The 26711-nt window shown below is 36.7% G+C and overlaps 1 protein-coding gene across 2 annotated transcripts in view; it reads right to left on the reverse strand.

Annotated features, from left to right (window-relative positions):
- The window catches only part of RNF217 (ring finger protein 217), a 142528-nt gene that overhangs the window by 37913 nt on the left and 77904 nt on the right, over positions 1-26711 (reverse strand). Inside the window, exons 2-4 of one of the 2 annotated variants that reach the window (XM_028117055.2) lie at positions 16490-16723; positions 3768-3932; positions 1592-2357 (exon numbers count right to left, since the gene is read on the reverse strand). In XM_028117055.2, the coding sequence (XP_027972856.1) occupies positions 2223-2357; positions 3768-3932; positions 16490-16723 (534 nt within the window). In that variant the 3' untranslated portion in view covers positions 1592-2222. Of the gene's footprint in view, positions 1-1591; positions 2358-3767; positions 3933-16489; positions 16724-26711 lie in introns of those variants that run through there. The other variant, XM_028117053.2, reaches the window with a different exon arrangement.

Consider the following 26711-nt stretch of genomic DNA (forward strand, 5'->3'; position numbering starts at 1 on the left):
GCAGCAAGATTACGGAGTTTAGAAGAGAGACTTTTTTTTATGTTTCAAGTTTTTATTTAAATTCTAGTTAGTTAACATATAGTGTAATATTAGTTTCAGGAGTAGAATTTAGTGATTCATCACTTACACACAACACCCAGTGATCACAAGGGTCCTCCTTATTACAGCCCATCCCCCCCACTACCTCTCCTCCATCACCCCTCAGTTTATTCTCTATAGTTAGTCTGTTTTATGGTTTGCCTCCCTCTCTCTTTTTTTCTTTCCCCTATGTTCATCTGTTTTGTTTCTTAAATTCTACATACGGGGTGAAATCATATGGTATTTGTCTTAGAAGACAGACTTTTATATATATTAATTTAACATATGCTTAAAGAAAAATTACAATCAATGGGTAGGAGGAGAATTATTTAACAAACAATTATGTTAGATTGTCTTAATTTGGAAAAAATTAGAATAGGTATTCAATGCATAGTAAACATCAAAATAAGTTATGGTTAGATTAAAGAGTTAAAATTATTTAGAAATTAAGTAGTTAAAAGAAAAGGAAGAAAATGAGCTGTTTTATCAAACTTCTGGCTGACAGATAACTTTCTAAGCTTAGGAACAAAATATTTACAAAGGGTATGCAAATATATAAAATATGTGTACAAATATGATGTGTGTTTGTGTATCCACCCAAAAAGAATGATATCTGGTCAAACTAAAAATTTTTAAAATACACACAGTTAAAAAAAAAAAAAGTAAAAAAACAAAAACAAAAACAAAAACAAAAACCCAAACTATCATTGATATAAAAAGAAAGTAACAGGAGATAGGAGAGAAAAATGCCAGAAAAGAAGTTAATACTTTCAAACAAAGAGTTCATATAATCTGATACAAAAAAATACTCCCTGACCTGATACATAGAAATGGGCAAAGAATATGCACAGAAAACTCAAAAGGGGCATTACAAACTAAAAAGTACATGAATTTATATTCGATGTAAAAGCAAACAAGGAGATTCAAAATATAAGAACAAAACATTTTTAAACTACTAAAATAGCATTTTAAAAATACTTGAAATGCTAATCAGAAATACATAGAAACATGTCTTCAAGTTTTTCTAGGGGTATTATAAACTGTTTCAATCTTTTAGAAAGTAAATTTACCAAATACTAAAACATTAATATCCTTTAACCCAGTGATTCTATCTTTAGAAATATAAGTTTTAAAAGATCCAAAATCGGGAAAAAAAGATATATTCAAGATGAACGCCATCAATTCATTATGTAGAATATATATATTTTTTATATTTATAAATTTTATTTTAGTCTATTTTTGGAATCAAAAAGAAATCATTTAATGTACATATTTTCATTTCTGTTAGTTCAACACTGATTTCTACTATACATGCATAGCCATTTAGTTTAACTTGTTTCATATTTATTAATTTTCCAACATGTTATATTTATAGATTTTAAAGAATTATTTATGAAAGCAAAGCCTTGGAGTATAAAACAAACATTAAGTCATTGAGGAATATCTCCTCATGGATTTCTGTTACAAGAATAGGAATGTTTCATGGGAGAAAGTAATTTTAAGATCCAACAACAACAACAACAAAATCACAGTTAAGAAAATGCAAAGATATAAAGTCATACGTGTAAAAGAAAAGGAAAACTGAACCATTTGTATCCAAAACAAGCCCTAAAATATGACTTAAATTGACATAAATTGTATGCGACCTGAATCTCACCAGAAGGTAGATTCTCTGCTACACACCAGTCATGTAAACGGATTCCATGTTTCCTTGGCTCCTTTCTTTTCAGCTATTTAAAAGTGAATTCCTTTTCAAGCCCCAACATTTTAGCAATTACTTCAAAAAGCAACCGACATGTATGCTTTCTCTTAACTGTTTATCTGTATTTGTTAAAACAGTGGGAAGTTGTTAGTGCATTCAGAAAACTCCTTACAGTTGGCTGCTTTTTCTTTCTATATATCAGAATCCATTTTATGTTAGATTGAAGGATTACAGTAACCCATGTATGTTTTTATGTACTACCTCCATTCATTCAGAATTTCCCCAATGTATAATGCTGCATTGCTCATTCAGCATACAGTCTTGGAGCCAGGCTAACTGGTAACTGTTTTCACAGCTTTCCAGAGAAATATAAAGTATACTTTCAAATAAAGTGCTAAATGGAATGACTTAACAGCACTCCTAAATTCCTACTGGTCTTTATTTAGTTGAAACTGAGTAGCAGCTTTGAGTAAACTGGAAAGGCAAGAGCAAGGGGGAAAGGCCTCATTTTCTCATTGTTCTTCAATGGATGAAAAATAAATGTACTGAGCAATTGATGCAGTGATCTGGAACAACCCTGAAATCAAAAGGATAATTGTGGATGAATTTGTCTTCCACAGGGAAAACAAAGAAAGCTTTAGCTCAAAGTTCTTTAGACATCGCTTTTAAGAGAACCAGGTCATCAATACTATTTCAAAATTTTTTTCAAATGCTAAGAATGCAACATGTTATTTCAGGCAATACTTTTACTTACTATATGTATAAATTTGTATGTGAACCTAATACAGTGAACCTGTGCATTATATTTATGCTCATTAATAGGCTTCAGAATATACTTTACGACTTCAAGTTGGATTTACAAGGATTGATTTTTAACCATTTTCTGAGAACTCAAATTTTATTTATCTGGTGCTAAGTCTCCAGGAAGGAATTGCAGAATGATTTCTAAAGATTAATTTGGCAAAAAATGGAAAACGTATACGGTAGGGTGTACATTTGCATATACACACATACAGTTTTCTAAAGTGAGCTTTGAGAAAAAAAAAAAAACTCCAAATTTCAACAGATCTCTATCCTGTAAGTATCAAATCCATAGTTTTCTGGCTGGATTTACTTGCTGATTTCTCTGTAGGTGAGTCTTCCCTGGCTGTTTGCATGGTTGACTTTCAACATCTAAATTTTAGCTCAAATGCCTGTTAACTCTTGATTTCCGGCATGATAATCAAGAGAAAAATGAAAAATGGGATTCATAAAATCCCCAAGTCCTGACTTCAACTATTAGCTTCTATGATTTACAAAAAGCAAATGATCAGCTTATTGTAATCCTAAAGTGATAAGCAATGAAAGAGGGAAAGAAAAACAAAGGATTGCAAGGATTCACAGCCTGCCTAATTGAGAAGCGATTATAGTGCATGTGGCAAATTAGAAATAATACTTCTATATCATTTCCATGCTGGATTTTCCCTGTACACACATCCCCATTTTTAAATGGAAAATAAAAACTCTTTTAAGTTTAAAATCAGTAATTATATGTAGCCTTCTTATATTTTGAAGTATAATGCAAGTAAGAAGAATATACACTGTTTATATATAAAATCTACCATTTAGTTAGGTAATATAATTACTCTTCTAAAATGAAGCAGCAAATATTCTTTTTCTCCACACCTGCATTAAGGAAGTCATGCATGCTGGGGCGCCTGGGTGGCTCAGTCGGTTAAGCAACCGACTCTTGATTTCGGCTCAGGTCATGATCTCAGGGTCATGAGATCAAGCCCCAGACCAGGCTCCACGCTCAGTGGGCAGTCGACTTGAGATTCTCTCTCCCTCTCCCTGTGTCCCTGCCTCAACTTGCACACATGCTCTCTCTCTCAAATAAATTAAAAAAAGAAAGTTATGCACATAATTCATTTCAATATTATAAATATTACTGTTCAATGATATCCAGTTGCACACATTTCTTTTCTTTTGTAAAGGTTAGTTATCTCACCTTGCACTTTGGACACTTCTGGGCATTTCTCTGTCCATGCTCAATTTCGCTGGCCCAGTGACGCAACAATTTGTCCCCTTTTTTGTACTCCTTGCAGTTAACACCTTCATGCCAAGGAGAGTGGCACTTAAAACACCAGACGAATTGGCAAGTGGGGCACTGGATCTGTATAAGAAAAAGTAATATTAAGCACTAGTAGACATATTGAGAGTATTTAAAAGGATAAGAATGATGATGCTTGAGGAAATTAGTTAAAAGGTTGTAATTTGTCCAGATTTAAAATATTGCTCCCTCTACAAGATTATGCTACAAGAAGATGTGACTCTTATATTATTAAAGGAGGAAAGATATGGATGGTATGGATGATAAGGCCTTTTGTACACTATGCTGGAATGAAACACTGGGCCATCCTGGAAATCATTTTGGCCTTATGAAAATCTTCTAGATTGAAGCACCGAGTAAAACCTGAAGGCTCACAATGCCAATGCCCCTAATCTACACATTCAGACTGCTGCCCTTAAATTCAGCTTTCCCTTGAACCAATTTCCCAGGCATTTCAATAGTTCTTACCAATGGCTTCATTCACTTTTATAAAATCAAAGCCTCATAGATGCTCCATCAAATGAAAAACACACTGGCAAATAAACTATATACCAGCATTTGCTAGGAAGTACCATTTTAAATAAAGAATATGCTTCATTTGCTATTAACCTAAGGGAGGTTAATTATATAATCAATACAAAAGATCCTATTACACATATATTCTTATGGTGATCCTGTGGCCTGTACCTAGGAAACCATCAAAAAGACATCTTCGTATTTTCACTACGTGAGACTGTGTGTTTACATTCAATGAAAATATCTGTCTTCCACTTGACATGGAAGACATTTTATCTGACTTCCTTTATTTTGAATGACAGTGAGGTATCCCATTCTCATACAGTATTTCTGGTCTTCGCTCTCTAAGAACATACAGGCATAATTTGACTTTCTTGGCCATGTTTGATTAAAGCGAATGAATAAAATGTCTCACTATGAACAACACTGATAAGTACTCTTCTCTGTGTTCCTGTATATTATTTCACGCAGCATGAATGAATTTACTGACTACACTTTGAAGATTAGTTAGAATTTCTTTTGGTAAACTGTTGACAAAATCACTACTTACTTTTTCAGAAAACCACTTTTTTGACAACAAAGTTTCCAATATACAGGTTAACCAAGGAGCAATTATAATCACAGCTCTTCTGTTTACCACTCAAAGCAGGGCAGTTTTCACTAATGTCAAGAGTAAGTAATGTTCTTCCTATGTAAATATGAAGTAACAAAAGTACTTTTGCTTTTAATTTATATCAAAACAAAATAGTATTTTGTCATAAAATTTTAGACATCATGTCTATTTATTTATTGAAATTCTGTCATCTGGAATAGTTATACTGCTGCATGACATGATTTATTTTTACCCACAAAATAATGCTACAAAGTAGTTACAATCACAAGTTTACAGATAAGAAAACTAAGACTCACAGAGATTAAATAACTTGCCCAAAGTGACACAGCAAGCTTGTGTTAAGAAGCAATTTAAACATAAGTTTGTCTGGCTCCAAAGTCATCATTCTTTTCACTTTGCCAAACCCTCCCTCATACTAAGGAGTATTCTTTCTTTGGCAATTGAAAACCAAAATGTAGAAGTCAAAGGTCATGTGGTCAAGCTACTCAGTAAATCAGAATTCTATATGACTACCAACATACGGTGAATTTTTGAAAATCTTTTTCAAAATTTTACTTACATAAATTAGGAGACTCGGGTAAAAAAAAAAGAGGCATGTTACTAGTTGGTCATTTAAAATCAACATTTTTGCCTTCTCTGATCATTAAAGTTAAAATAAGTTATTTTAAAGTAAGAACAATGAGTTGAAGTGGGTAAACTCCAGATAATAAAAGAATATAAAATGACCATTCCCCCATGTCCTCGAACAATGAGGAATAAATGTAAAATGCCACATGGGGCCTCTGTGAATGTAATTTTCGGATGTAATGAGTGAAATGGGGAAGAAGTCAGAAAGACCTGCTTTTCCTCATGCACCTGCATTATCTCAGAAGGGCTTGAATATTTAACTAAGTTCTCTTCTATTCAACATTATTAGTAGTTCTAAGTCACTGACCTCTAGCACTGTCAAATAAGAAAAAAAACCTCTTTGGTTTTCAATCAGTCAGTCAGATTGTATTTATGAAGTGGATAGGAGAGCGAATGAAAGAGCACTTTGACACCGGGATTAACTGTGGGTACTGGACATCACAACGGTTTGAGTGCTAAACTATCACCCCTATGGATCCCTAATGAAGATAGTTAGAAATGGGTGATTCTCCTAACATACCAGAATGATAAGGAATCTGATACTTAGGTGTCTATACCAGTGACTCTTGCTCCCAACTTTGTGCAATAAACAGCAAAGTCCCACAGCTGCATCTTCCTCCACTCCTTTTTTAATACTTATTCCTTCACAGGAAACGCCATCTCACAACCACAGACCTCCCACACAGATTGCCTGCCTTCTGAGTAATTAGATTCACATAGAGGTCACACTGTGTTCTGTCCTTGTTACTCAAAGTGTGGTCTGAGGAGCACCAACATTGGCATCACCTTGGAGTTCGCTGGAAACAAAAAAATCGTGTCACAGCCCACACCTCCTGAATCAAAGTCTGCATTCTCGCAAGGTCTCCTGGTGATTCATATGCATGCTAAAGTTTGAGAAGGTCTGCTCTTTACCATGTGACCCCGTCTCCCTGGCCACAGCTGATTCCACCAGGGAGGAGTCGCTAAGCAAAAGCACGTATCCTTTGGCTGGCAAGCAGCCTACGTGGTGGCTGGCATGAGCTTTGTGCACTAGGGTGCTCACTGTTGAACAGAGATGAGGCAAGACAGATTTTCTTCTCTTGAGGAGTGACATGGGGATAGACATATACTTTACCTTTGTTGTGGAGACAAAGACAAGAAAAGCTGAGTGACCATAGTGCAGATCACAAGAGAAGGGAACAACTGACATTCACATCTAGTGACACAACCAAGGGGCTCTCATGCTACTAGAGCCAGTGTCCAATTCTCCATGGGGCCTGCCTCAGTGGTGGCTGAGGCTGCTGTCCTGCCCTTCCTTCTTCCTGTGGAGACTTGCAGTAAATCTCAGAAACTGAGGTGGCTTGAGAGAAAGTATATCTCTCCCTTTTGTAATTGGAGAAAGTCCAATGAACACAATCTGTCCATTGAAATCTTATCCCGATCAAATGCTACTTGCTTCGAGAGGTCTTCCCTCTCTTCCCAAACAGATTCAGTATCTTTCTTAGAGAGCTCACATTCAACATGTAGCTGTCTAATCTCTTTAACAGGCTACAAGTTCACTGAGGTTACAAAAGCTGTCTCAGGTATCTATCCCGTGTTTCCTGAGATAAGTAACGCGGAACTTCTGGCTTATGGTAGGCCCTCAAAGCTATTTGTAAAATGAATTGTTTTGCACATAGCAAGTACTACATATTGGCTAACACTAAATGAATTCAAAGAAAAACCAACATATCTAATTTATGAACAATGGCTGAGATGGTATCCTTACTTCTTAGATTACCAGATGATGTTTACTAAGTATTTCATCCATGTGATATTTTACTGAGCATCATGATCACGGTCAAAGTCTTCTACAAGAGACAGGGCTGCAAGTGTTTCAAGAATAAAGTTATCAGAGTTAAGAATCTTGATTAACTTGTCCCAGAATCCATGAAAGATTAAAAAAAAAAAAAAAAAACCTTTGTATTACATTTTAAACTTCTGAATTCTTTTAGTTTTCCCAGAAATCTGGGCTACCATGACACTCAGATGACAAGTTAAAACCACCGATTTGCCCTAAGCAAATGGTATTTTCTCTTGACAGTTGATGCCGAATAAAAAAAACCCACAAAATAAAAACAGAGTTCCAAACCAAAGAGGACCCCAGAAGTATCTTTTTTTGCCTAAATTCTATATACTCCTATAAACACAATTATTTTAAACAAATCAAGAAATCATTACTTATCAAACTTAAAATATTAGACAATATCTATGTTTAAATGCAGCATTGCAAATATGAGTTAACTCAGTCTTCCAAGAAGAATCTGCTTTATTAGAACTACAGGGTAAGACAGATATGCAATAATGAAACATATTTATCAATTCATTTGCCCACCCAACAAGTATTTATTGAGCACCTCAAGTAGCAAGTACTGAGTGTACTGATTTTAGGCACATAAAAAAGAATGAAAATACTTATCCTCAAGGAACTTATTGAAGACAGGCAGATACAAACCCAGAGAGCTATGAAACTACGTGATTACTGCTAAAATAGAAGTTTGGACAAATGGGACAAATGGGAAAGATGCTTTAGGGAAGACCGGAAGGCTAATGTTCAGAGAGAAGGTGGCCTTGAAGGCTGAGTGGAATGTCACAGTGATGGGGTAACACCTCCCTGCTGAGGGCCCAGCCTAAGCTTCCACAGAGGCCTGAAAACACCTAGAGCACTGGGGAGATAGCAAGTGTTCTTGTGGGGCCGAAACCGAGATGTCATTTCAGCTGCTTCAGTCCTGAGCCTTGCTGAGGTGTCCAATAAACAGAGTTCAATTAGTCTTATATTTACGTTCCTATACTCTTGATATGTCTCTCAAAATACACTGTGGTCCAGAAACTTCTTACATGTAACACATAAAACTTATGGCTGTCAGACTAGGCTGGGTTCTGAGGAAACTGATCAATATGTAAATAATAGGGAAATCTTGTGGTTGTATAAAGTTCTGTAACAACTCAAGATGGCTTTCTTGAAGACGAGAAGATTGGGAAGAAGTACAGGGTATCATAGAGAGGACAAAAGTAGTCTTTGATGCATGGCTTCGAATACCTTCAAGGAAGCACTATCTGCTCCCTTATCAGATCAAATCCTAAAGCAAGAGTGGCAGTGGAGGGAGGTTCTCCACATGGGAAAACATAGGCTTGACTTCTTGCCTCAATTATTAGTCCCTAAGATTAGTCCCTTAGTCCCCTCCTACCTGGGGATATCTCCCTGAATACAGTGCCAGTAACATGCAGGCTTATAAAGCACTGTTCCCTGAACACAGTCCAAATGTGGTCCAGTGACCCTTGCCTTAATTTCTCACAGCATAGCTGAAACTAAACCAGAAAATGAAAGGGAAACTTTCCTAAAGGTAGGGGATCAAATGAGGACAACAAACAAACAAACAAACAAACAAACAGAAAACCCCCAAAATAGTTAACACACGACAAGATTACCTACATGGAGTTGTAGTGGTTATTCATATAAATAGCCTTACCGACATCCCTCATACTGGTTTCCAGGCTCCTTTTGTTTCATACCAATCTATTTTGCTTCTGCTGCCTGGAAACACCTTTAAGCATTTATAGACTCTTCCTTTAAACCTAGAAAGCAAGGCCCAGAGAAGTATCTATTTGAATTTATTTCTTGTCTGAGGACCTATCTCTTCATAGATGAATATAAATAATACTAGAAGATTCTGCCCTGATTTGTGTAGTCCAAACTCACTAGCCAGAGCAGTATGGCATCATCCCACAACAAGATATCTATTCTGAACACAACACAGTAAGGCTAATATCTCACAGACATGACCCACCTTAAGTAGCAGAAAGGCCATCTAATTATACAGTGTACCTGAGGAAATGGGAGTATTGTCTGTGACCAACAGGTGAAAGCAAGGGATAGATCTCAGCCTGAAGATAACAATGAATTCTTTCAAAATGGAAGGGAATGATTCTCCAAATGGAAAGTTTCTTAAAAATGGAAGTGTTTAATCAGTGTCTGAATGGCCACCTGTAGGTATTTTGTAGAGAGGACTTATGCACATGTAGACTGTTGCATTAGGTTCCCATACAGATCTGAGAGGGTAAATATGGCAAGGTAGGAATGCAGAGTATGGTACGTGAGAAATGCATAGCCCTAACACCTTCCAGACCACTTCCTAATGAGCACCAGACTTGGCTTACTTTTACCCACTCTTCAGCATGTCATCAGAGAGAAATGATTCTTCAGCTTGTCTCTTGTGCAGAAGACCCAAGGGATGATGTGGTGAAGCAAAAAACCCCAACAGTTTTCAGTCCCATTGTAGGTCAATTTATGGTAGCTATGAGCCTTGATTATTACAATTATTGTAGTTTTTTTTTAAATGTCAGATGTAGGTTAAGATACTAAACGAATTCTAGTATTTGGTCTTTGTTGTTAGAAGTTCAAGTAAAGACTCCATAAAATATTATGGCTAATTTACACATCAATAAAGGAAACAAAGAACAACTTTACCAAAGCACCTCATTAGTAACTAGAGAGAAAATGCATCCTAATAAAATTTAGTAGATCTGCATCATAGCTGGGTATTACACATTTTTTCAAAGTTAGCATGTATAACACACCCTTTGTTTAAGCTGGCTTCTTTAAACCAGGCTAGACAACTTCGTCTCTATCTCCTTCCCAAATCTATGCTAGCAACAATCATTTAAGAAGTGACACTTGTTTTCTACAGCCCCCAATATCAATGATGCATTAATGCCAAGAGAAAGTGGTGTGTGTCATAGGACGAACTGATCTTGCAGGGCTCATGCACAATCTGATTCTCAGTTTGTAAATATTGTCAACTTAAAGTGATGGTGTCGGGGGGAAAAACCAAAGAGCAAAGCAGCATGCTAGCCACACTTTCACAGGAAACTGCTGAACATTTTCACACACGGGAAAAATTCTCAAATTATCTTTACTAAAAGAAAGCTTAAGCATATTGATTGATTGATATAAATGAAAATTGTTTGCTGGAGGCACAACTGAAGATGTGCAGCTGGGATCTGAACAAAGGATTGGCAGGGTCCCAGAAGCAGAAACAGTGGGAAGCCACTGTCACTCTTAGGCCCAAGGAGACAAAGGGAGAAAGAGGTTTCTGCAACCCAGTGAGAATTAGAAATATGGGGGAGGGACCACCTAGCGGGAGGCAGTCCTAGAGGGACATAGCTACTGCCAGAGCTTTGTACTGAATTAGGAAGGGAGTGAGGAGGTAATGCATCTACTACTCTCTCCTTCCGCCCTCTTGTCTCCTGCCAATGGCAACAGTTGGCTGAACCCAAACAGGAATCGAGATGTAAGGAAGTCTGGAAAAGAAGTTCAAAGAGTCAACTTTCTAGAGTACAGGACAGGTCAGAGAGGGTTGAGTAACAGACACAGGAAGAGGGTAAACCGAGTATTGCCAGAATTCCAGCCTTCCACTTCAGCACGTTCTAAGTACATTAATTAAGAACAACACACCCATTGATTTGATTATAAAGACCTTAGAAAAGTTCTTTTACCACACAAGGAAATAATGTATTTGCAGTTTTACAAAATGTGATTTCTAACCAGAGGGTTTAATAATTAAAAGAGAGCGGAAAAAGGACTGCTAACAATATAAGGTAAGAACACAGAGGGAGTTTCCCCAGGACATTTTACTGGTTTTCTTCTTTCACCTTACAATGAATCAAAGCACCATTCGGTGAATTTTCAAGGTTCTGTTTATTGTCTGTGGGAAGAAGAGTGGGGTTTCTATTAGTTTTGCCTCAAGGAAACCATAAAGAAAATGACCTCTAACACATTCCCTGCATTGATTTATGCATACCCTTCAACTTAGTCCAAATCAGTATGAAAAGGGGGACCATTTCTCAGTCTACACTGGGAAATAGGAAGGAAACCAAGAACTGCCCCTACCCCAGTACAACTCCTAGGCATAAAATGACTACATTTAATCATGTGTAATTCTCTCCTCTTTTTCATGAAAATCTATAACCTTCTCTACCTCTCAGACCATGTTTTATCCATTTCTGTGAATTCAGTCATCTTCCCCTGCCTTAATGCTTGCCATCAGATCCCTCCTCATAAGATCCATGCTTCTTAGAGATCTCTTTGAAGCCCCAAAGGGTTTTCAAACTTAACATCATCAATACATTTCAAACCGAATTTGTTTTTCACTCCCCAAGCCTGTTCTTCTTCAAGACAGAGTCAATATCATCCCTCCTTTGCTCCCACCATCCGTCACCCAGTCTTTTATTCCACCTGTCTTCTTCTTGACTCCTCTATCTCTTTCCCAGTAACCCAGGATTGCTCATTCTGTGGCCCGTGCCTAATAATGAGAGCAAACATAATAATTTCTAGCAAGTGTTGAGCATTTAGGATGCGTCAGACATGGTGCTAAGCACTTTACATGTGGGACCCTGTTTAATCCTTACTCTGCCCTTCTGACAGGTACTATTACTAACCCCAGTGAAACATGTGAAAACTGTACTCACAGGGGCAGAGCTTGTATGTGGCAGACTGAGTTTAAATAGAGTTGGAAGCCAGTGCTCTGACCCACCTTTTCCAGCTTGGCAAATTGAGCATTTCAAAGCTTAGTTTACTCTTATTGAAGTCTTTCCAATCTCTCCTATCCTTTCTTCTCCCAGTGCTCTCAGCATTTTCTACCCACATTGACTACAGTACATATTATTATATATGCATTTGCCCATTTATTAGTTCTTCCAACAAATATAATTTGAGAGCGCAGTCTATCAGACACAGGGCTTGACACAGCTTCTCAGCAGTCAGCAAGCCTGGACTTGGCCTCCTAGAGACCAGTGGGAGAGACTTTAAGCAAATAACCACACAATAACACCATAAAATCCCAGATGATAGTTGCTTGGAGAAAAACTTCAGGTGCTGGGGATGTGTCTGTCACCAGGCATCACATGAGCGTCATTAAAGCCACAACTGCAGCATTTTCATTTTCCCATCGCTAATGTGTTCACTGTATTGATATGCAGTTGCATTAATACATTCTAGGAACTCTTTCGGTTAGAGATTAGATTTTTTTTTTTTATTGGATTTGAAATTAACGTTGAAGAAATGGAGTGGTAAAATATTTTGGCCTCATGACAAGAGTTGCAGGAACAAGAAGACAAATATTATGAATGAGAAAGATTGGATTTGCACAAAGGCAAGGTTGTCTCAATGTAAATCTCTCCATTCAGGAGTACACTTATTCTATTTGATATAGTAGTAGTTTAATGGAGTTCCAAACATAATGAAAAGCTCTGTGTACTCAAACTTCTGTCAGAAGGGAGATGTTGAGTTGAGGGCTTGGAAGGATGTACTAGCACCTAGGAGTTCTTCTTCCTGCTTGTTTGATGTATTTTGTTTACCTTGCAAAATACTAAAATACTAAAAAATACTAATACTAAAATACTAAAAATACTAAAAAAAAAACAAGTGGTATTTACAAACCTATTTAAATGAAATCCCCACATATGCTATTTTAGATTTCAAATTTCATGTGAGATGTATCCAAAGGTATTTCCTGCTATAAAGTAGCTGTGATATTTCCAAGCAATTTTAACCTTCTATTTAAGTGCTTCTGAATCGACAAAAATCATAATAAATGTTCAAGGAGTGACATCTTGGATCACAACATTATAATTCAATGACACAGAAAGAGTAATATTGAAATATACGTTACAAGGGTTTCATCAATTGATACAAAATCCATTTTAGGCTGTAAACAATATTATAAAGAGATTTTAAATTCCTCAGACATGTAAGACATTAGTAGTAATCTTTTTTTTTGTTTCTGTTGTGTTATGACTCAGTTCACTACATTCAAGTACTTGAATTCAATACTCTTAAAGTTATGATGAACTACACCATTTGGAAATGGATCTGTTATTGGGGAAACAGAATTTTTAAAAACAGAGCAAACCTAAAAAATAGCCATTGATTTACAACAAAGAACAAAGATAATAGTCTCAGTGTAGGGTGCTATACTATAATCATGAAAGTCACAGTTGGTTTGCAGAAGCATCTCTGTCCAAGTTCTCCTTACTCATAATATCCAGACAGGTATGGGCACGTAAATAAAGTAGTTAATGTAAACATAAGAACTTACAGTTTAATGATGAAAAATGCTATATAAACGTTGTATTAAATAGTAAAAATCTTTGCTTCAGGAATTGTGTGAATTATCCCTAGAACTTTGTACTGTATAAAAGGGGGGGATTATCTTTTCCGTTGGAGATCTTCTCTTCTACAAGAGTAAAGATGAGTAATAACAGTAAGCATCCCCAAATTTTGTGGTAGCTATATTTTTCTTGAAAGTTGTTTAATAGTTTTACTTTATATTTATTGAGATTTTCATCCCTTACCCATTACCAAGGATTTCCACTGTTTATGATCAACAATGTTTATTTTGTGTTGAATTTCTCCTGTCCCTAAAGCAAATATCCCTCTCCTTTGCTCATCAGAAATAAAAAGCTGAGCTTACTAGGTTTGAGGTCTTGATCCATTTGCGCCCTACGTCTCTTCTTACAACCCAGCTGATGGACATTGGAGGAAGCCCCACATTGGGAAATGTTATCAGGATGGCCTTGGTTCACTCAAAATTATACAAACATAGGATCTTATATTTTTCAATTTTTACATATTTCCCTCTCAATATATGTGCATTTGGATAAATAATGCTCATCACCAAATAATTTGGTGACTTGGGATGAAATGGGATTTATAAAATTTTACTATCGCTATAATTGCACCTTAAATTACACCTCTAACCCATTTCATAAGAACAATACATTTTTGAATGATTTCCATTTTGACTCAATTATGCATACATGTTTTAATTACCAAAATTCCAAAATAGTACAGTCTGAGTTTATATATATATTTTATAAATATGTATTAATTGTATCTATATATTTTATAAACCAATAAGTTATATAAAAATGTATATTATAGGGGTCCCTGGGTGGCTCAGTTGGTTAAGCGACTGCCTTTGGCTCAGGTCATGATCCTGGAGTCCCGGGATCGGGTCCCGCATCAGGCTCCCTGCTCAGCAGGGACTCGGCTTCTCCCTCTGACCCTCCCCCCCTTCATGTGCTCACTCTCTCTCTCATTCTCTCTCTCAAATAAATAAATAAAATCTTTAAAAAAATGTATATTATATATATATGATTCCAAACACAATTTAGAAAAAAGTAAAATATGTTGTTATGAGATAAGAAGTAATTTCTTCTAAAACTAAAACTAGTAATTTCTGATTACATCAACAACATAAAATTGGAATAAAAGTAAACCTAAGAAATATACAGAGTCAAATAAAAGTCTGCTCTTGCTATTAAGTCAGTATTCAAAATCACTGTGAGTGTATTATTTTAGTTATACAGTTTTGCAGCCTCAAAAATGTACTTTTTGGAGAAGAAAGAGCCTAGCCTTCACAGAGATAGTAAATAAAAGAATTAACTATGAGAGCCAAGCGATTTTCAAAGCCCAGTTGCTCATTAAGAGGCTTTGACTAACCTACTATAGCTCATCACTGCAACCCACAGAGGGAAGTCCCTGCTAAACCACAGTCCGTCACAGTTACAGAATGAATACCGTAGCCACGGCTGCTTCCAAGACCAGAACATGGGCAAAGCCTTACCTTATTATATTATTATATTATATTATATTCTGCTGTAATGACGAGGGTGAGAAACTACTACCACGGGTCTCAGCATCTTCCCGCGTCATTTACCGCACAGGTTCCCAGCTGCACTGCACACTAGCAACACCTGGGGAGGCTCAAAACTGTGCCGGAGTGTTGTTGAGGGGCGGCCCTGGGCACCGGCAGTCTAAAAGACGCCCAGGTTATGGGGATGGACAGCCCGCGCTGTGAATCAGGGAGTAGCTCCCACACCTCGAGGCCCGGCCTTCAGTCTTGCTCTCCAGTGACATCCTCTACTAATGTTGCCAGAATGATCTCTCCGTAATGCCTACAGAATTAAATTCAAACTTCAGAGCACAGTGTAAGACTCCACAGGATCTGCTTTTTAAATACTGGCCTGGCTGCCCCTCCCTGGCTCCCGCCCCACCAGCCCCAACAAACATTTGTTTCCAGCGTGCCTGCCCCAGCCTCGGGGCCTGCGCATGTACTCATTCCTTCAGTCCTTGCTCGGACGTGTCCTCCAATGTTTATCTCCTTATCTGCCTGGAGAACTGTGTCTTCTCCAAGAAGTCTGTCCTCACATCCTAGCCTCTTCATCTATGTTCTCAAAGCACAAGTGTATTAGAGTTCTTGTTTTGGTTTGTTTTGTTTTTTGGACTAATCATATTGAACTGTCATTTTAGAACATATGTCTCTCTCACCTTCATTAGACATTTTTGGAGCAAGGACGATGTCACATTTGCTTCTGTATCCCCCAAACTTAGCATACGGTCTAGCTTATACTGGCATTTTGTACCTGCTAAATACATGAATGAATAGCATTTTATACTATTTTCACTTATTATAGACGGAGCCAGAGGAGATTCATTTTGGGCCCACCAAAAAAGACAAGCTTACACTAAAAAAAAAAAAAAAAAGGATTAGTATTTACTTAATATTTAGTAATAGCAGTGACAATTACTTTAAAAGTTTAGTCATCCAATTAGGGTACTAAATGAATTTTAAACATGGTTAAAGTCAAAGAAAAACTTCAGTTAAATCCTCAATCATGCTCTCTTATAATCAGCCTCCCAAAACCACGTATTTTCAGAATCACAGCCAATATATACTCACCTTAGACTTTGGTAAGGGAAGGAAGCCCACTTAATGCCCACCACAAGTTGGCCTAATCTGGCATCATGTGACATCTAACCCACAACTCTGGTGAACATGCTTACTTTGTATTTGCTTTCTGATCTGGAAGGGGTGGGGATATGTCCTTTTTTCTTGAAGGTTGTAAAGTGCTTGCACTGAGGACATGGCTTGGTGCTGGAATCAATACGGCCAAGTTCCAAGAAGTACTTATATTTGATGGAATCTTCATGGGTTAAGTTAAAGACAATCGTTCTTTCTTCCAGGAATTCAAAACATTCTGTGATAGGGCATTTGATTTCTACTTGGCCAAGTTGTACCTGTGAGAAAGAGCACATGGGAGACAAAAAAAAAAAAAAAAAAAGGCAGTGGTTAACTCTCTTTTTTCTCATATATTATCACTTATTTCATGATTACAGTAAAGGATTATCCGTCATTTTTCAGGATTTCTAACATAGTAAATGGTAATTACTTTGGTACCTACATTAGGTTGTACCAAAATAATTAATCACTATATAAAGTTTCCAAAATGATTTACAGCATATTTAAGCATTCTCTATCATCATATTTGTGAACTTAAATGGACCTAAGCCACAGGCTCAGCAAAGAAGCAAATTATCATCCCATCCTTCTGGAAACCTCAGGGTAAGAGGGCATTCAGACAATGTGCCAGCTAAAGGATGAAAAGGTGGTTCAGATTTTTCAACCTTACTACGGAGTATCTCAGCACTAAACTGAGGACACCTTTACTTTAAAAGAAATAAAAAGGATTTTGAAAGTATATATATATGCACACACACACATATATATATACATATAGATATATATCACCTAGTAGTTTAAAAATACTGCAATAACCTCATCTTCCCTGACTCTTCCATGTAATGAACATATAATAGTTTTTATGTCATCAGAATCACAAGAACAAGTAAGAAAACTACACAAATCACATTGGTTTTAAAAAAAAAAATCCTTATGATGGGACGCCTGGGTGGCTCATTCAGTTAAGCGTCTGCCTTTGGCTCAGGTCATGATCCCAGGGTGCTGGGATGGAGTCCCGCTTCAGGCTCCTTGCTCAGCGGGGAGCCTGCTTCTCCCTCTGCCTGCTGCTCCCCCTGCTTGTGCTCTCTCTCTCTCTCATCTCTGGCAAATAAATAAATAAAATCTTAAAAAAAATCCATATGAGATTTGGCTACAACTGAGGTTATTTATAAAATGAATTTCTCCCCAGGGCCACAGAGTTAAGTTAGGAGAGAGGAGAACGATGTAGTGGAATGCTACATTTAGCATTTGGTATAGGATTCTAGATAAGGTTAGCATTAAAGATAACAGCAAAAGATTAAAGCACAAAGTGTGGACAGAACTAAATTTTAAAAAATGAAGAAAATAAACTAATTAAAATCAAGGAGTTCCATAAATGTCTTCCATAAGTAGTGAACAAGAAGTGTTTATTGTATTTATATATCATGGCATCATAATCTCTTTTTGCATATCCTAATATAGCAAAGGGAGGCAGTGAAATTTCCAAATGGCAAACAATGCTAAACTGTCTCTTTTTCACTTGGGTGAACCTGACATTGAGAAGGCAAAACACACTGACCTTAATGAGAAAAAGCCCTCCCTGAAAATTGAGGGAGGAATGGGGAAAAGCTATGCTGTCTGGGAAAAGAAAAACATCACCACAAAGAACAATTAAAAAACACACAACTGACATCATAGTAACTTTTCTTTTAACTTTGCTGTTTATCTGGCACAGACTTGAGGATAGGTAGTTAAGAAGTCACAGGCTAATGGATGCATGGGATGATACATCTAATATGAATAAAGGACATGAGCCAGACTGATAATGAAATGAAGGAGTCTGGCTTTAGATAAACCTCCTTCTTAGGATCAACCTGCTGAAAGTGTCAATTGCGACATAATTTTATACTATTATTGTACAAAACACAGTCTAGAGAGGTTTTTCAAATATCAGCCCAAAACAATTTTTCTACTTTTTATGATGTCTGCTTATAGCTGCAATCAGATTTTATTATTATACTTGTTAGAGTTATGGAATGTTATTATAAACCCAATTAAATTTTATAATACATTGTTTTCAGTTATAGCTCAGTTTAAATCTTCAGATTTTAAACAGACAAAAAACCACGTGTGACATTATTAGAAACTGGGGTAATGAAGCACATAAAACTTTTTAAAAATTAATAAATGTTTCCTTTTTTAATATTCTGTCAACATTTATCAAGCCTGCTTCTGAGCCAGGTATTGGGTTAGGCACTGAAGCTTTGCAGTGCCCATCAGAAAAGAGGTGATCATGATACAGAGTGTGAGTCTGCCTGACAGACAAGAACAGGGTGTCAGGAGAGGATATGGGGGAGGCTGAGTAACCTCACACTTTGGAGGTTCAGACGAGGCTTCTAGGAAGAAGTGAGGTTTCAAGTGAGATCTTAAGATTAGTAGGACTTAGCCAAACACGGGTGAAGGTGTTTCAAGCAGACCGAAGACACACCATGGACAAAGGCCTGGAAGTAAGAGAATATGACACACGATAGCAGGGGTACCCATATTTTCCCCACCTCCTAACCTCCTAACTGGATCATGAGGTACATGCATCCTAACCTAAAGACTACAGCCTTAGAGGGACTGAAAGATGATCAGTAAAACTGGACCACAAAGTCAGAGTATAGAAAGATAAGGGTGTACAGATGACCTGGGATCAGAGCATGAGGGCAGAGCATGAAGCCATCCTCAAAGTTTGGATGTTTGCATAAGAAAATTAAAAAAAAAAAACAAAACTCCAGTTTTCAGCCAGTGAAAAACAATTTGTTTTCATTCCACACAGAAGGAGCTCCCTTGGGCCATTTCAAGTGACTCTTGTTTATTGGGGATCAGCATACTTTAGGGGATAGGAGCCAAATTTTTTGCTACCAGGTCAATGTTTTAACCTGGCCTCCCCCCCCTATAAATTTATTTTAACCATGCAATGATAACAATGGTAGCAGTAAGTTCAGAGCCAACCAGGGATAGTCAGGTCTTACAGAAATGGAATGTAGTTTAGGGACCAGAGCAATTCAAGGCAGCTGAAGGGAGTAGGTTCTCTTGTTACTCCTTCAGCAGGGAGTGCTCATTCCCACACCACACTGGGTATTACCTACCATCTAACATCCGACCAGAGGACCTTGTCTTCAGTGTTTTTCAAATCTGTCTGCATACCTATCCATTTCCTTAGAACGCACAATTTCTTCATGCTTTCAAACTCTCTGCATTTTGCCTATTCCATACCTTCTCTTCTTTCTGAAAGCTCCAAAATCCTTACCCTGAACTGAACAAAATGATCTCTACTTTATTAAGCAGATAGAAGCCGACAGAAGAAGCAATAGGATCATAGCTTCTTGTCTTCCCACTACCAGCTCTCTCTGAATCTATGCCTGTCCCCATCTTTTCTATTCTCCTTCCTTTTCTAATATAGGGCCTGAATCTCCAGGACAACTGCTTGAGTCTCTTAAAGGGTTTGCTGAGAATTCAAGTTTTATGGCCCACCCAGGACCTACAAAATTTGAATCATTGCTGGTAAGTTAGTAATTGACAATTTGGAAAAATTATTCATACAGTTCTTTGAATTACTCATAGTTCTTCATACTAAACAATATCTCCTTTTTCATAATAAAATGCTACTCATGACCTATGCAATCTCTGGGCCTCTACGTATCTTTCTCAAAATAATTTCCTCAAAAAAATCACTACCAAATAAGTAATCATGATTAAGCAAAGTGCATTCATTTATTTATTCAACAAGATATGTATTTCATCAGTTCAAGGACACATTTTTTCAGCATTTAAAAAAAAATTTTCTTATTATGTTATGTTAATCATCATACATTACATCACTAGTTTTTGATGTAGTGTTCCATGATTCATTGTTTGTGTATAACACTCCATTCAATACATGCCCTTTTTAATACCCATCACCAGGCTAACCCATCCCCCCACCCCCCTCCCCTCTAGAACCCTCAGTTTGAGCATTTTAATATCTCAAAAGTCAGGACTGTCTTATCATCAATAGTCTTTAGCATTGTCCCATATTTTAATTTGCAGTTTTTATTTTCTTGGTGGCACATAATATAACACTGCATCCTACAATTGATCATATCTTAGATTTCAATGAAATGTGGTTTTTACAAGTTAGGCAGCATGGTGGACTCTGGAGAAATGAGGGGAGAGAGACACAGAGCTTCGCAGGAAATGTGTAATAAGTAAATAAGCCAGGCAGATTATAGTCAGTGCTAGAGGGAACTACACATCAGGGAAGCTATCTCTAAGGGAGAACTTGAATGGGGAACTAAAGCGCCCATCATATAGAGAAACTGGGGAAGAGACTACAGGCAACAGAAGCAAGGACATGGCCCCAGGGCACAAGGTGCCTGATGGGCTTGTGTTCACAGAACAGAACTGTGTGACTGAGACACGTACCAAATGAGCCAGAGCACACAGAGCTTGTTGGCTGTGATAGGAAGTTATGGAGTGTATTCTAAATTCAGTGCAAATCATTGACTAGTTTTATGAGGCGGAGTGGCATACCTTGATTGACATTAAAAACATCATTCAGGCTCTTCCTGGAGAATGGACGGCAGAAGGACACAAGTGGAGACTGGGAGAATAATAGGACTCTGGATTGTACTTTTCTTCTTACCAGTGGCTTCTGACTGTTTCAGCCCTCTAGACCAGTCGATGGTGGATGATGGAACTAGGTGACAGGAGTAGCCAGATCTGGGGCACATTTTGGAAGTGGAGCCAATGGGGTTTGGTGATGGACCAGATATTGAAAATGAAGTAAAGGAAGGAAGCAAAGATAACTCTAGGATTCTGGCTTGAATAAAACGATGCTGAGCGGATGCTATTCACTGAGAAGTGTTTAATAAAATACAGTTTTCACGGATATGTGATATTTGCTGGAAAGGATTCACTGCAAATTTATTATAGCAACAAGAATAAAGTTCATTAATTCATCCAAAAACCCCATATATTTAACTCCTATGATATTACAAGTAAAAGACATAGGTCCAGGATATAAAGTAGCTTAAGCTATGAATCTTGCTCTTGTGGAACTTGAGAATACAGCAATCAAATTTGTGTTGATAGTCTCTTCTAGCAACTGATGATTTGATGATACTAATTCACTTAATATTTTACCCACTGTTTAAAACATTTTTTATTAGGGTAATCATGAACATATGCAAAAGCAAACAGATTGATATTATGAATCCTTAAGTACCCATTCTCCAGCATCAACACTTATCAACTCTTGGCCAATCTTGTTTCTTCTGTGCACTGAACCATATGGTCCTCCCATATTATTTTGAAGCAAATAGCAAACATCATGTCATTTCATTCATGAATACTTCAGTATGGATCTAAAGAAAATCAGTCCTTTAAAATACATAACCATGATATCAAATATCTCCTCAAATGACAATGGTTCTTTAATATCAATTTAATAGTTCAAATAACATGTCATCTAACTTCTGTTTCAAGGATTTTATGTACTTAATATACTTAAAACAAAGATATTTTATTTTCTTAAAAAGACTTTATTTATTTGAGAGCAAGAACAAGAGTAAGCGAGAGAGAGAGAGAGAGTAGGGGAGGAGCAGAGGGGAAGGGAGAGGAACGGGAAAAGAACCTCAAGCAGATCTTCATTGAGCATGGAGTCCAATGTGGGGCTCGATCTCAAGACCCTGAGCCGGAATCAAGAGTCAGGTGCTTAATCAACTGCACCACCCAGGTGCCCCCAAACAAAGATATTTTAAATTTGTGTTGTGTTCAATGTTAATACCAGTATTTATATCACTGAAAAATATAGTCTCCAATTCTTCTGGACAAAAACAGGTCCATTCTTGTAAGACAAAATTACTTAACGTTAAGACAATCTCCAGGTGTCTCAAAGAGACACTACTATTCACATAACATTCAAGCTAAAAGGCTAATTTGCCACTTGGGACAACTCAAAAGTAATTTAGTGACACAGGTGAGGGGGAGCCTCTGGAAAAGTGTCAGAATAATTAAATCATCCAAAGAAAAGGACAGAGAATGTTTAAAACTTGGACTTCAAAGCTCGATTTATCAAAGGTATGCCTAATGACTTTGATCTTGGTTTTAAGTGTTGGTCATAATAGTTTACAGGGTGCATCCAACTTTTGTTCACTTGATACTAATTTCCTCTTTCCTTAAAAATGGAACATGTTAATATGACAGAGGAGAAGAGAGTACCACAACAAAAGCAGTAACAATCATGAAATGAACACAGCTCCTCCTACATGCCAAACACTATTCTTTTATTCTTTTTTTTTTTTAAGATTTTACTTTTTTAAGTAGTCTCTACACTCAACATGGAACTCGAACTTACAACCCTGAGATCAAGAGTCACATGCTCTACCTACTGAGCCAGCCAGGTGCCCCACCAAGCACTGTTCTAAACATTTTTTGTGCATTAATTACTTTGTGGAGCACCATAGAAGCAGATTCATTTTCAGTTTCATGGATTTCCCCATGACTTTACCATCAGTGATTATAGGAAAGTGGCTGCTTTACTGATAAATATGCTTTTCTGTTTACTCAACAGCAACTACAGAGCATTGTGCTAGATGTCTCTGAATTTTTTTTAAAAAACTAATGGAAAACATCAAGCCAAATATCCCAGAAGTCCTCTCAACCCCAAGCAAGATAAATACAAAGAAAAACACACTTAGGCACACCAAGTAAAAGTGCCAAGTACCAAACATAAAAAAGTATCTTAAAAGCAACAAAGGAGAGGGGTGCCTGGGTGGCTCAGTCGGTTAAGCATCTGCTTTCAGCTCAGGTCATGATCCCAGGGTTTTGGAACTGAGCCCCGCATCAGGCTCCCTGCTCAGTGCGGAGTCTGCTTCTCTCTGCCCTCCTGCCCTTCTCCTACTGCCCCTCTCCCCACTTGTGCTCTATCTCTCTCTCAAATAAATAAATAAAATCTTAAAAAATAAGCAACAGAGAAAGATACTCCCACACAGAAAACTTCAGTCCCAAGTGCCTTGCTGGGAAATTCTGCTGAGAATTTAAGGGTGAAATAATACCAATATTACACAACTACTCTTAGAGAACAGGGAAATAGGTATGGGGGGAGGGGGTCACTGCTTAAGTTGTTTTATTAGGTCAGCATAATCCTGATACCAAAACCTGATAAAGACATTGCAAGAAAGGAAAATTACTGACCAATCTCTTCATAAACACAGATGCAAAAATCCTAAACAAAATATTAGTAAACCAAACTGAACAATACAAGAAAAAGGTAATATATCCTGATCAAAGAAGGTTTATTGTAAGAATACAAGTTTGGTTTAACATTCAAAAATCAATTGGTATAACCCACATTAATAAGGGAGAAAAATCATGATTATCTCTATAGAAAGAGGAAAAGTTGACAAATTCAACATTCATTCAGGGTAAAAATCTTAGCAAACTAGGAAGAGATGAAAACTCTTCATTAAAATGATAAAGAGTGTTTATAAAAAAACCTACAATAAGCATCACACTCAATGGTGAAATACTGAAAACTTTTCTTCTTGAGATTGGAAATGGGTCAAGTATGCACTGCCACCATTATTCAGCATTGACTAGAGCTCATAACCAATGCAAGAACAGAAGAGAAATGATAATAAAACAATCATAAATGAAGATATTAAATCCTCCATTTCTTACAGATTGCATAATTACATATGCAGAAAACCCAAAATAATCTACAGCTAAACTATTAGGATTAACAAGTGAACTTAGCAAATTTGCTGAATAGGTCAACTACACAAAAAACAAATGTACTTCTATAATTGGTAACAAGTGATGTGAAAATAATATTTAAGAAATATTATTTATAGCAGTATAAAAAACATGAAGTATTAATAAATCCAACAAAAGATGAATAATACTACCCCAAAGATATAGTTGAAATATTTTTGAGAAAATAAAAAGAAGCAACTGAATGGAGGGATATATCAGGGTCTTGAATTAGAAGTTTAAATATGGTAGAAATATAAATTCAGTCATTTTTATCTATAAAATTTCCTGCAGTTTTCTTTCTCTCTCTTTTTTTTTTTTGAGAACAAAGTGAGCTCAAAATTACAAGCTGACTGTAAAATACTTATGGATGGTCATGATATTCCTTTTTTTTAAAAGATTTTACTTATTTATTTGAGAGAAAGAGAGTGAGAGTGTGAGCAAGGGGAGGGGCAGAGGGAGAAGCAGACTCCCTGCTGAGCAGGGAGCCATGCTATGTGGGCTCCATCCCAGCGTCCTGGGATCATGACCAGAGCCGAAGGCAGGCGCTTAACTGACTGAACTACCCAGGTGCCCAGGTCATGATACTCCTGATCAAGAAAAACAAAGTAGTAGAACTTGTTTTACCAGATATAAGATGAATCATAAAGCTACAGAAATTGCAATAGTATGACACTAGCACCAAGATAGGTAAGGATGGATAATGATAAATAGAACACAAAAGAGTATTGAACAGAACGACTTGCATATGGATGGCAGAGGCATTGACATCACAGAGCAGTGTGGAGGATAATTTCTTTCAATAAATTGTTCTGGGTCACTGTATTTTCCTTTGGAAAATATGTCTCAACTTCTACCTCAAACCAAGTGGACTGTAGCTATAATTATAAAAGATTAAACAATAAAACTTCTAAAGATGATCAAGAAAAATATCTTCATTATCTCAGGGAAGGGAAACATTTCTTACTTGTGACACAAAAAATACCCCCCAAAAACTGATAAATTGGATTAAATAAAATTTAAACCTCTGTTCACCGACAGATACTGTGGAGGGAGTGAGACTGTAAATTAGAATGGAAGAAAATATTTACAATATGTAAAGACAAGGTTTTGTTCATCCAGAGTATATAAAGAACCTCTCCAAGTCAGTAAGAAAAAGGAAGACAACCAACTGAACAGAAAAATAGTCAAGGCACTTCACAAAAGAGGATGTTCAATGACCAACAAACATGAAAGTGTGTTCAACTTCATGAGTTATCAGGGGAATGAACATTAACACCACAATGACATGTAATTTTAAAGGAATTAATTGAGTTCTTATGGCACTTATAGAGTCAGCAAAATAATGTTTAAATAGTTAGAATAGGGACACCTGGGTGGCTCAGTCAGTTAAGTGCTTTCATTCAGCTCAGGTCATGATCCCGGGGTCCTGGGATCGAGCCCCACACTGGGCCCCTTGCTCAGTGAGGAGCCTGCTTCTCCCTCTGCCTGCCACCCTCCCTGCTTGTGCTCTCTCTGTCTCAGACAAATAAATAAAATCTTAAAAAAAAACCACAGAGATTTTAAAAATAGTTAAAATAATAACTATATAATTAATGCAGTATTAATTTTCTATTCAATCATGCAACCCTGTTTTTCTATACACCATCACCTGTTTATGTTAAACCTCTTTCCTCTCTTTTCTCACCCAAATTTTCATGCTCCCTTATTCATTTAAGAAAAATTTTTAAATTTTAATTCAGCTTTTTGAATAAGGTTAGAAATTCTCATCATTCAAAAACCAAAAAGTATAAAGTAGATAAAAATAAGCAAGTCTCTCCCTTACAACCGTACTCATTTTCTATCCATCCCACCAAATGGTTGCTGTTTCTTTCAAGAAATGTTTTAGCACATATAAGAAATGCAAAAATATGTATTTTGTCCCTTTTTTACCCAAATGTTAGCAAATAATAATCACCTTGTTTTCTGCACTTGACAATATATTGTGGAGATATTTTCGTATTACATAGGAAGGGCTTCCTTGTTTTTTATTTGTTTTTAATAACTGTCTAGACTTCCACTGTACTAGAAATACCACCAGCCTTATTTCCCATACTGTTGAACATTTAGATTGTTTTTTAGGATATATTTTGCTATGGCAAATAATGCCACAATGAATACCCTTATATATAAATTATTCACATGTAGGCAAGTATATCAGTAAGACGAATACCCTAGATTCTTTAAGAAGTTAACTTTCAAATTTTAATCAGTCTATAAAGATTATTAGTATGAAGGGATTTTTCAAAACAAAGTACTGTTGAACTATTTAGACTGATGAACTATTTAGACTGAAAGAAAAATGTATATGTAATATGTGCTCAGATAAACAGAATGAGTACATATTCATTTAACTATGATAAAATTTGCTTTTTGAAATGCAGAAATTTTAGAACAGACTAGATATTTAGTCACACATTAGAGAGGGAAATACTTTTAAAAGAAAAATTATGAGTTTTCTTTGTTTAC

This window comes from Eumetopias jubatus, unplaced genomic scaffold (assembly GCF_037043125.1).
Source record: "Eumetopias jubatus isolate StellerSeaLion01/CBP00866 unplaced genomic scaffold, mEumJub1_p1.0 scaffold_6, whole genome shotgun sequence".
Classification (NCBI taxonomy): domain Eukaryota; kingdom Metazoa; phylum Chordata; class Mammalia; order Carnivora; family Otariidae; genus Eumetopias; species Eumetopias jubatus.